We start from the raw sequence: 11,696 nt of genomic DNA, 5'->3' as shown, positions 1-11,696 counted from the left end.
GGGGGCATGAGAGAGGTGGTTTGGAGCTCCCTGCCTCGGTGTGGGGCTTCCAATCCACCTGCTTTCCCTTCCAGCACAGGCTGCACAAACCCCAGCTCACAGCTTCCTCCCCCTCCCATCTTACAGACTCCCACACGAACTGACAGAAGTTAGTGAAGATGTTTTGGAGTGCCTTCATCTGAACCCTCATTTATATGATGGTTAATTTGTTGTGTGATCAGGCACTTTTAAAGCACTCTGCAGCAGTAGAGTGCTTTCAAGGGGCTGATTGTGTGACAAAACATCACTTGTCAGCACCCCAAGTAGAGTTGTGTTCAGCAGCTGCAATTCAAAGACTTATGCATGCTCCAGCTCCAGGCTGTAGGACCTGAGCATGGCTTTTCCTGCAAGCTTGGGGCTGTTTCCCACCCCTGGGGAACAGGAGCTGAAATGAGACTTCCATATGCTACTAATGGTGCCCCTGCTGCTGGTTAGGTACCATGGAAAGGAAGAAGCAATTTGATTAGTTTGCAGAGGTGAGGTGGGGAGGGGAATTCTTGAGTAGAGCGTTGGTGATGAAAGTGGGGAGAAGCAGAGATGAACTGTAGTGTGGAATAGACAGGCTGTGAGCAAGAGAAGAAAGGATCTAAAGCCACTAGGCATGCTTCCCTCCAGAGTCTGGGAGCAAATCTGTCACTTCTGAATCACCACTGCTCCAGCCTGTATCACTGTGTAGCTGCACAACTCACTGGCAAAATATCTTCTATCGCCTCTAGTGGCTGGTCCACACTGAGGATGACATGTTGCTGTTGCTATCAGATTACTTCCTTAGCTACAGCAGCAGACGCCTGTGCTGTGGACTTAATAGTTTCAAGCCAATTGCTGATGCTGAGGCTCATATGATTTTTTTTTTCCTTCAGTTTGCTATGTTCAAAGCCTATGACATTACAAACATTAAAAAAAAAACCAAACAACAAAACCCAAACGTTTTTAAGGTTGCAAATTCAAAGACTCAAAAGTTAGGTAATGTCCTAATTACCAATGCCTGTACAATGTACATTACAGTAGCTTTTATAAGCGCTTTCCCCTTGCACTCTTGCCTGATGGTGGACCTGCTTTATATGTGATTCAGGGTGGTATCCTGGAAGAGGCTGTAAAATCCCGTGCCTCTTGCAGAACGTGGAAAGTGTGGTGAATGGGGCTGGGGAAAGCAAGAGAAAAGAGGGTCTTGAGATGCATGTAGTTAAGTAACACTTGGAAAATTGGATTACATTCTGCCAGAGAATTCCTGTGAGAGGCAAAGCAAGTCACTTAAACTATGCTTTTCAGTGATTTTGGCTAATTGTGTTCCTTATTTTCTGCCCAGCCTGTGACCCTGGGGTTTGATTTGCAGAAATGTCAAGTACCCATAGCTATAACCAAATACAGCCAATGCCCCCAAGCATCCACAGCAGCATTGGCTGTTCTCTGAACATACGAAACACTAAAAATGAAGTGTTTTTTTTTTTTAAATTAGGCCGGGGCATGTGAAAGTGTGAATGTGAAATCAGTAGGCGGTTTTGACAATTTTGGCTTTCATTTCTGAATTTCATTTTCCCTACATTTGAAATGGAGAAAATCCCTACCTTGTAGAGGTGTTTATAATGGCTGTGGACCCTTGGATGAGAGCCACAGAAAAACCCATGAGGGCATTAACTCTGTATTTAGAATGGGATTTACATAGTATGCAGTAAAAGCTTGGGGCCCCATACTGAATGAGAAATATAAAATAGCAAACAGCTGCTTGGTTAGCGCTGTTCCTCCGTGCATAGAATGATGAAGGGACCAGTGGAAAAAAATGGTATGTGTTCATGTAATTAAAGGCTGCCTTGTAATGCTTTTATGCCAGCAGGCTGGGCTACGCAGACAGCAGCACTTTTGGAATTTCTGAACTTGGATACTTGACTTTACATCCTTAACTTTCTCTCCAGTGTTTTTATGCATCATAATAGCTGTTTGATGGGTTGCAGCTCTGCAGAAGGCTAAAGACCAATACAGCCTGCTACATGACTTGCTAAGGTCTGTTTAAAAAAAAAAAAAAATCACATGTACCCCTCCCTCCCATAGACCATTTTTGTTGCTGAGTAGATAATAGTTCTCTTCCAGGTCCCAACCTCCCACTCTCAGCTCCCTACCTACCTTTGGTGACATAAAGGTAGAAAAAATCACAGTAGAAGATGGTTTGTACCACCCCAGAAACCACAGCAATCTGGTCATAGAAGTTCTCGGTGTAGTAGCGCCAGATCCAATTTGCGATGTAGAGAGCACGGTAGAGACCCAGAAAGAAGAGGTAGTGTGTTGTAATGGTCTCTGCCTCTCCTGTCTTACTGATCATGAAGAGCTGTGGAAGGATAGCAACTGATTCCAGATAGATGGAGAAGGTCCAGAGGATCTATGAGAAAAGAGAAATGGCTTAGAATAGAGGTGTCAAATACATGGCTTTCAGGGTGGATCTGGCCTGCAGGCTAGATTGGGCCCATGATGCTTTATAATATGGCCTATGGGTTATTGAATCAATCCCATGCACAGGCTGTGCCCCTGGCACTGTGCACGCATGGCAATTGGGGCTGGCACACAGTACGTGCTGCCTGTGAACACAAGCTGGATCCAGCACAACCCATGGTGCAGGGGCTCCAGAGTATGAGCTGCATTCAGTGCCTCAGATGGATCCCCAGTGCTGTCTGCAGGACTGGGTCCAGCCCATGCGCTGTGTCCAGCAAGCCCCAGGGCTGGTGCTTGTGGCGCACAGGCAGACCAAGCGCTGCGCAGAGAGTTGGACTCAGTTCAGGCTACAAACCAAACCCAGTGATTTTTCTCTTGCCTATGGGGCCAGATGAGTTTGACACCCCAGGTTTAGAAGAATAGCATTAATTTCCAGGAGACTTCAACATTTTCATTCAGAAACCAGCTCTTTATGCGTGCTGTTGTATGAGCCATCCTTGCCCATAGGCACCTGTGACCTATCATAAGACTAGATCTAGCAGGGGTATGAAACAAGCAGTGGGATGGAAAGGGGCAGGAGGAGGGTGGTGGTACTTAAGTGGGTGCATGTAGGCTGTGGCCCTGTGCCCCCTGCAATGGTTCTGAGTCAGTTAGACTTTTGTTTGGGGAAAGGGAAGTATTTACATTTAAAAAAAAAAAAAGCTGCAACCATCTTTACAGGTCTTCTGGCTAATAAAACAAGTCCTGCTGAAAGCAGGTGCAGCTGTTGTTCCAGTTCCTTGGGACTAGAAGTTGTTGACTGGTCAATAAACCACTGTCAGTGCTGGGACTGACTGGTGTCCCCATTAGTGCCTTCTGGACAGAAGGTGTAGCCGTTCTGAATGAAGATTGATGTAAGACAGAAGAAGCCTATCCTGCTCTTTGTGTAGTAGAGAGAAGCATCTACCTTCAAAAGCTGCCCATCTGGTCCTCTCCTTCACAAGGTTTGCCGTAAGAACATTTCTTCCATCCTCTTTTGAGGACATTAAGCCCCCACCAAGTGGGCACTATCTAATCCTCTCCCCTTCCTCCATCCCCTGCCCCTTCACTTTTTAGTTTTCCATACCTCCAAAGCAGTGAAGCTGTGGTTCTCCAGGAACGACAGGCCTGTGACGGGGACCAAGAGGAATTCCAGACGGAAGGAGTCGTTCTCGCTGTCAGATGTTTTACGGAACTTTCCATAGATCATGTACACAGTGATATAGGCACATAGCAGAAAAATGACCTGTGGAGGTAGGCAGAGGAACAAAATATTTTTTTCATATTCCATTATGCCTTCTCCGCTTCATAAGGAACTGACTTGCTGCATGCTCACCTCCGTCAAGACCTGCTTTTAAGGTAGTGCTAACAGTAACACCTGCTTTTAAGGCAGTGCTGATGCTGGTTGGAGGCAAGGTGCTAGGGATTATGGTTCTGCATCACCTTGTCAAAGACCTTGGATAGGTTCCATGACCATCTCTTCTCCCTGCTGGTGCTAGGGATGTTGCAGTGGCTGAGCCAGTGTCTCAAGGGGTTAGTGCTTTGTACTGGTGTGTAGAAGATCCAGGTTTGTTCTAGCTATATAAAGCCCTACAGGAGGTGCTGGCCTGGTGGCTTGAGGTGTTAATACTCTTACCATCCAGGCTTGAGTCGCACTCTTCTGCTCCTGGTCTCAGTGGTACTAGCAATTCTGTAGAAGCAACTCAGTGTGTCTGGTCAATGGGAGACCAGGGTCTCCAAGGGAATCTTAGCTGGGCCCTCTTGGTGTAAATGGCAGTCCAGTGTAACTCTGGAGCCTTGTAGAAAGTGGAGGTAAAGAAGATGGAATCATGCCCTTCTCCCAAAAATGGAAGCACTGATTTGATATAAATCTCTCCTTTACTCCTGTCAGGTAACTCCACAAAGGAGCTAAAGCAATCAGTTGGAGTGGCATTCCTGACACAACCTTACCTTCATGACGGTGTTGTAAATTGAAATGAAGGTGTTGAATAGGTCAAGGTAACGGGTTGTGAAGACAAGAGCAAAAAGGATCTGGCTCTTCCCGGAGATACCTGCATGGCAGAGGAGATGACAGGTGTGAGAGAAAAGGTATTCAGAGCTCATCCTCTGCGTCTTCACCATTGAAACTCCACTCCTTGTGCATCCACCCTCTCCTCTTGCTGGAAGGATACCTTCTCCAGTGAAGAACAGGCTCCAGGACAAAATAAATCCTTCAAGCTCCTGAGCTGGTACTACTTTTTGAGTGTAAAGTGGGACAACAGCAGTTTTGGGAGAATAAATGGGACTCTTACCTAGTGCCTTAGTGGCTCTTGGGATATTGCTTATATACGCAATCAAAATTAGTTTACTAAGCACGAGTAGAATTGATTTGGATGAAAAATATCCTGTTAATCTTCTGACAGACATGCATTTTCATTTTCTGAGTGAAATCATCCTGTAACTGATGGGATGGAACACATTTCTAGCCGAGCCCAGTCTGGTCCAGCAACTGACCACTTCACTCTGACGTGTCTTTTCTGAACTGGAGGAAGATCATTAACCTACCATTGCTAGAGCAAAGTAGCCTGGGGACTAAAGTGCACAGTACCACTGGGGAAAAAATGTGTAGGGATGGCAGATGAGGGGAGGAGCGACAGAGCTTGTATCTTTAAACCTATTTGTCTGACTCTAGTGAGTGAACCGGACATTTGTAAACCTTGCTAGATGACAGCCTTCGTGCCTGCAGGCCCGGCATGCACAGCAGCAGGCTTGATTTAGAGCGAACACCCCTGCAGTAACAAGGGAATTCACTTTTTGTGGCCAATTTAGGCCCTGTCTGCCCCAAATTGCTGTTCCTCTTTCTCCCAGTGTCTTTTGGGCAATGATGATGTGGCACCTCCCTCACCAGAGAGATCACAGAGCAGCCCACAAACAGGGAGTGAGCCTGGTATCCAATTTGAAAGAGCTCTGATGAAGAGGGGGGAATGGAGGGAAATCCACTCTGCCTATGATGACCCTGCTCTGAAATGCTGGTGATGATAAGGCCCTAGTTTGCAGGGCTTTAAATTCACTTAATCTCAGCAGTCCTAAAGTCTATTAGAAAATTAAAGCATAAACTCTAAAAATAACCCCTCTGCAAATAAGCAATCGTGTTTTCTTCCAGAGAGCAGCTTGGCAGGACCAGGGAGCAACCTGTCTGTAGCTTGCATAGCTTAGCGCTTGGCATGTGGGAATGGACATTAGTTCTGAGTTCTATTCCTGATTCAACTCATCTTCCTGGAGCAAACAGTTTCTGTGTATCATGCCTCACCAGGCCCCCATTTCCTCATCTGTGAAATGAGGGTAAAAAGCACCTCACGGGGTGCTAAGGCTAAATTAAGGCTTGCAAAGTGCTTTCAGATGCTGAGGTGGAAGATGCAGAACATTGTTACAGCTTCCTCTCTCTTGTCTGGTCAACAAACATAACTCAAGCAGTAGGGGGGTGTAGAGGGAGGGGAAGTTATCAGCTGCCTGCGGTGTTCCCCTTCTGGAATTGAGTTGCCCTTTAGCAGCAATGCCTCTCAGTCTCTCTCTCTTCCTTTTGCCTGGAAATGTTTCTACACCCTAATAGGCAGAGAAGAGAAGAAAGGCCTGCACACGCATCAAGCTCTTCTCCACAATTCAGGCAGTGTTATCACCAAGTTAGGCACCTGTGCTAAGAGTAAATCTATTTTGCCACATTGCCACACCTTTCTTCCACACACATCCCTTCTTTTCCCACCACGCTTCCCACCTCCCCGGGACAATGCCGTACCTATACTCCTGGCAGCCCTGGGCGAACTTTAAGTATCGGGCCCCCCCTTCACCAGAGATAATGATGATAATAATTGGGCAATGGAAAAAAAAATTACTACATATACATATAAATCAAATTTGTGGAAATAAAAACACAGGATTAGGTATATGTACATGTGCAATATTAAAACTTTGTTATGCAGTTGTAATTTTTATTTTCATTTTCAGGCCCCCTTTCTGTCTAGGTCCTGGGCAGCTGCCTGGTTTACCCATATCCATGTCTGGATCTGTCCCAGGAAATAATGCTGGGTTGTTAGGTCTGCTAACAGAGTGGAAAGCTCCTAAGGGAGACCCACCCACCAAGAAAATAAGGTGCATCAGCAGAAGAGGGGAATGTCGGGGAAAGAGCAGAGAGATTCCAACTGAGGAGAGGTAGAGAGGAAAAGAGGAGAGAGCTGCATTTAATTCTTTCCAGGAACCCAATAAAGGAATGGTCAGGCAAAGTTTGAACGGATTGTTATCAGCCCTGATAGCAGCAATGTCTCTCCAAGGCCCACAAATCTCCACAGAGTATTCCCCTCAATGGCTGTTGAGACCAAGGCTGCCAACTAGGACTCTCCTTCCCAAGTACACTAAAAAAAAGACTGCAGGTGGGGTGGGGAAGTGGGGAAGACTCACCAGCACAGGACTTAGACTTCCAGATCTTGACCAGTAATATGATGATAGCCAGCAAATGGGAGATGTCTCCCAGGATCCGGAAGACATTCATTATTCCAAAAATTTGTCAAAGTTTAATTTTGAGTAGCAGGGAAGGCTGGGGGACTCCCCTGCTTTCTCCCAACCAATTTTCTCTTTTACTTGTTAAAACCACAGTGGATCTTTCTTTGTCCCTGACTCTGCCTCCTAATTAAACCTTCTTTCTCTCTAAGTCTGAGATCTCTTTCCTGTCTTCTGGCAGAGATGAAGTAAAACTTTCTCCAGCACAGCTCTCTCTCCCAGGATGTGCTTCCCTCCTGCTATATTTAATGTCTATTTTATCAAACCCACTTCCTACCTAGCTTCTTCGCTCCCTGCAGTTCCTAAAGAGAATCTCTGCCCTCCCTCCCTTCCCAGGAAGATCTATTCCAGTCCAAAGCAGGGTCTTGTCCCCAAGAAAGCCCTAGTCCGAGCTCACTTTAGCTATTCCACTACAGGCAATGGGTGACGTGGCTCCTGTCTGGATGGGGAGGGTAAGGGAGGGAAGAGGCGCCGGCGGGAATAACTGAGCTATTTTCCTTTTTTTTTTCCCCCTTTGGTCTTCTCAAATTACAACAGAAAATATCCTTAAAGGGGAAAAGACAGATGGAAATAATCAAACTTTGTCAGAATCAGGGATCACAGAGATGGCAGCATCAGAAGTGGACCCTTTAGAGACAAAAAGGTCGGTTCAGTCACCTCAGCTGCCTGTCTTGGTCTGAGCTGTGCAAGTTTGCCTCCCTGCATTGTATTCCCTGCGGCTTTGTTCAGACCTGTGTTCAGTGACTCCAGAGGTGGAGTTTGCACCATGTTCCTTGGTGAACTCTCCCAGTCTAGCAAAGACTGCTCTCAGAGAAGAGGCTCTGAAACACCCTGCATTTTGCCTTGCTCGGTTTTGTTTCTTCTTGGTCAGCTGGTGCAGGGAGAGTGACTGGGACAGGACAATGTTAGCATCCATGACAGGTTGCTATAATTATTTATTACTGCCTCTCTCTATAATCCCGTGATCATTTCCTCATTTCCTGATGCCTTTCATGCATCTGCTAGGCTAAGGTTCCCTTTCCCTTCATTTTCATTGCATCACCCAGAAAAGAGTGAGATGGCCATAAATTAACAAAGAAAGAGATTGTCAGGTGCTTTTACCTCCTGAGTAGCCAAGAGTTCCTCCATGGGTGCCTAAGGGTGTTAACAATGAGGAAATCATCAGGTCCCCTCTATGACTTAACAGCTCTCACTGCCCTCTTGAGCACCCATCTCTCCCATATAATATAATAACCCCTTTTCCCTATGTAACCCAAAGGTTCCCTCACCTACATAACTTCCTCTCCTACATTCATACAGTCCCAGTTTTCCCTTCTCCAAAGTAATAAAATAGACTAGAATAATTTTGTCCTTCTGGGAGAAAGGCATGTCACCAACCTGCTCAACCTGGAGAATTGTTTTCCTTTCCATAAGCTAAGCAGCCTCACTGTAAGAGTTGTGAGCTGAGCCCCCAACCTTTGTTCTCCAGTGAGATCCACAGCACTCCTACTTTTCTGCATTTCTCAGCCTTGCTCTCCTTTCTTCTTTTCCCAGCTTCAAAAGGCACAAACAGGTACCGGGGGCATGATACAACCATATTGTCTTTTGTGAAAGAGTGAATCAGCGGGCAGTAGGAAGGCTGGGTGAAGGAGGGAATTGCAGGGAAGCAATGAGACCCACCAGTCCCTAGATGGCATCATAATAGACGACTTAACTTTTTATCCACTGATGAGCAACAGAATATTGGACCCACTGTTTTCAGAGATGACCTGTGACATCACACTGGGAAAGGCTTGGTGGCTGCCCTGAAGCGCATAACCTTCCTTGGCTGAAGGAACAAACACGTAGCACCAGGCATCTCTGAAAATACTGCTTAGACTTGCATTCTTCTTCCCAAAGAAAAGTAATTGAGAAAGATGTGGTAAAAAATCTCCATCAGCAGCTACCCACTTCAGCTTTAGTCTCAGCTGTTTCAGGAGGCTGCATGTTCAATGTGGACAGATCCCTTGGCCATGGCGATAGATGGAGGCTGTGCATTCTGGCTACTTCTGCTAGAGCTTTCAGTAAACTTTCCTACGTTGAAGCATAAAGTGCTGTCCGTTAATGGGGCACCCGAGAAGTGCATGCAGACTGTCTAAGCAGCTATGACTGTTCTTTTCAGATAACCGTGAGAGAAACTTCCCATAGCAGCCGTTTTTGCCTGGAATCTCTCTTGTTGCCCCCTCACTCATTGCCCAATGAAGGCACCAAGTGAGGTTGTAGGAAGACACTACAGATTAATTTGCCATCAGCACATGGACAGTACCTAGCTTATGACCTTAACAAATTCACCCACCTCAGTTTCCAGGGTAGCCAGTGCTTGAGTGAAGCAGGACCCAGCTGAGGGACTGCTGAATGAAGACTGACTCATCTAAGATGGAAAGAGTATTGATTGAAAGAGGGAAGCACTGTGGTTCTGGCTAAAAAGGTGACCTCCCCATTCAGTGGAGGATGCTTGGCCTCTCTGATGGTCTACTCTAAACCTTATGCAGTTTCAGGGTCTGATTCAACTTTCTATTGTTCCTGGATGCTTGCGATGCATTGACCTGACATGCCTTATATCACCTCCAGCTAGTTAAATTGTGCCTATGCATGTCCAATGCTGACCCAGCCACAGAAATCCATGCATTTGCCACTTCCACCTTTAAACTTGCACTTCCTCCAAAAGCCAGAGCAAGAGACTCCAAGTTCAGACGGAATCAACCATTAGCACCCACTTGTAGTAAAAAGCAGCTTCATTGGGGACTGGAGGAGAGCTTGTCTTTAAGAGGTAAACCTGGTAGCTGAAGCCATGAAAGGTGCCTTTAATTCAGTTAACCTGGACACAGACAGTGGGGTAGTGATTAATTGTCCTGTTCTCATGATGGAGTATCATTTTCACCTTAGCCCTGATCTGTCACTTCCTGAGTTTCTAAACTGAATTAGTCTTGTTGGTTTAAAAAATGGTGGGAGCTTCTCTCCACCTCTTTGATGTTCCTCAGGCTTAATACCAGGAAAAAATCCTTCACAGTCAGGGTGTCCAGACTGTGGAATAAACTCCCTCCTGAGGTGGCACAGTCACCTACTCTGGAGGTTTTCAAGAGGAGACTGGATGGTCACCTTGCTGGGGTGTCACTTGACCCCAGCTGTCTTCCTGCCTAGAAGGTGGGGGGGGGCTGGACCTGATGATCTGCAAGGTCCCTTCCAGCCTCGTACAATCTATGACTCCATGAATCTTTGCTAACACCTGTTCCTCTGAAGAGAAGCTTATTCTTTCTAACTTCTGTCTTCACAGGATCTGACACGGATCTGTCTCCCTCAGTCTGACTCCTATTCTTCTCCGGTGCTTTGCTGCCCATTTGGGGCTGGTGGGGGGTTACAGTTGGAGGAATTTCATGGAGGTGGCACCAAGCGGACATCTAAATTTCTGACGAGTTATGCCAGGGATGCCAACAACTTGCTCAGGAGCAAGTGAGGAGAGAAACCTTCAGGGTGGTGGTAGCATCTCTCTGCTGTCACCAGTTGGGACTTGATGTAAGCGGGCAGGTTGGGAAGTGAGCAGTGGAAGCTCTATGACTGTCTGATGTGAGAGCGCAGTGCCACCAAGACGGCTGAGGGAGGAGGTGGGCGAAGTGAGCAGCCTCAAGGAGGGGGAAGAGGCATCCAAACTTGGAACACTTAAAAAAGAAAACTGGCACACAAAGTGGGAACAAGTAAAAATAACCCTCCTCTCCTCCCCACCTCCTTCCCTGCCACAAAATAAAAAGCCTCACACCAGGTGTCTCCCTGCCTCCCAGAATAATCCAAGACACTGCCACTGTCTTTCTCTGTGATGCTCTCTCTCCATGCCTCAGGTTTCCATGGTGACTGCAAGCAATGTCACCAGGGTGACAAGGAGGAGAGGGAGCTGGGATTTGGCAATAAAAACAGGAATTGGTTTCTTTTTTAAATTAAAGTTTATTTTCTCTCCATTTCCAAGGTTTTAGGGGCCTTTTCCCCTCCCCAAGGGTAGGCGGCAGTAACTTTGACAAGACTGGTTTTCCACCACAGGCCCTTTCCCTCCCTTCACCATTTTGTGAGGTAATGCAGGGTCATAGGAGGGGAAGAAATATCTCATAGATTCAGAGATTTGGAGATTGTAAGGCCGGAAGGGATCTTGAAAGATCATTGGGTCCAGCCCCCTGCACCAAGGAGGAAAGACAACAGGCAGTTAGGTGACCCCAGCAAGGTGACCATCGAGTCTTGTCACCTAAAACATCTGTTTTCTGTCTCACAGTCCTGACAAGACTGCTGGGCCTTCCCCAGTGAGCACCCTGCTGCCTGTGTGGGGCTGTCAGGGAGGTGACATCTGCCCACTAAACCAGTGATTTCCATTTTCCTGTGGGCTGCAAACTTCTTGTGCACAGAATGAAGCCCAGTCCATCCTACACAGTCCCTGGAGAGCTCCTACCACGTGCTGGCTGAGTGGTCGGGGAGACCTTCTCAGCCAACCCACCCCAGAGCTCCCAGAGCTGAAAGAAGTGCACAGGGCCTGCTGAAGCTGATCCGCTTTGAGATGGGGAGAAATGGGACTTGCCAATCATCCTTTCAGACTCCACTGTGAACACCTGAGCCAGCCAAGGGGAGTCGCCCCTTTTGAAATGAGCTTGCACTAACGTGCTGCCCCGTGCCCTTTGGCCACCCATTTCCTA

At 46.9% G+C, this 11,696-nt stretch overlaps 1 protein-coding gene across 1 annotated transcript in view; it reads right to left on the bottom strand.

The window, feature by feature from the left end:
* KDELR3 (KDEL endoplasmic reticulum protein retention receptor 3) overlaps nucleotides 1–7,441 on the bottom strand; it is a 9,700-nt gene extending 2,259 nt beyond the window's left edge. The window contains exons 1-4 of the mRNA XM_019544923.1: nucleotides 6,910–7,441; nucleotides 4,429–4,529; nucleotides 3,566–3,724; nucleotides 2,158–2,410 (exon numbers count right to left, since the gene is read on the bottom strand). Coding sequence (XP_019400468.1) covers nucleotides 2,158–2,410; nucleotides 3,566–3,724; nucleotides 4,429–4,529; nucleotides 6,910–7,000 — 604 coding nt within the window. The 5' untranslated portion in view covers nucleotides 7,001–7,441. The remainder of the gene's footprint in view (nucleotides 1–2,157; nucleotides 2,411–3,565; nucleotides 3,725–4,428; nucleotides 4,530–6,909) is intronic.
* Between the last annotated feature and the right edge of the window lie 4,255 nt (nucleotides 7,442–11,696).

This window comes from Crocodylus porosus, unplaced genomic scaffold (genome assembly GCF_001723895.1).
Source record: "Crocodylus porosus isolate Cpor-Errol unplaced genomic scaffold, CroPor_comp1, whole genome shotgun sequence".
NCBI classification, from domain to species: Eukaryota; Metazoa; Chordata; order Crocodylia; family Crocodylidae; genus Crocodylus; species Crocodylus porosus.
The sequence above is the reverse complement of the archived record's forward strand: the minus strand, read 5'-3'. Positions and strand labels throughout refer to the sequence as shown.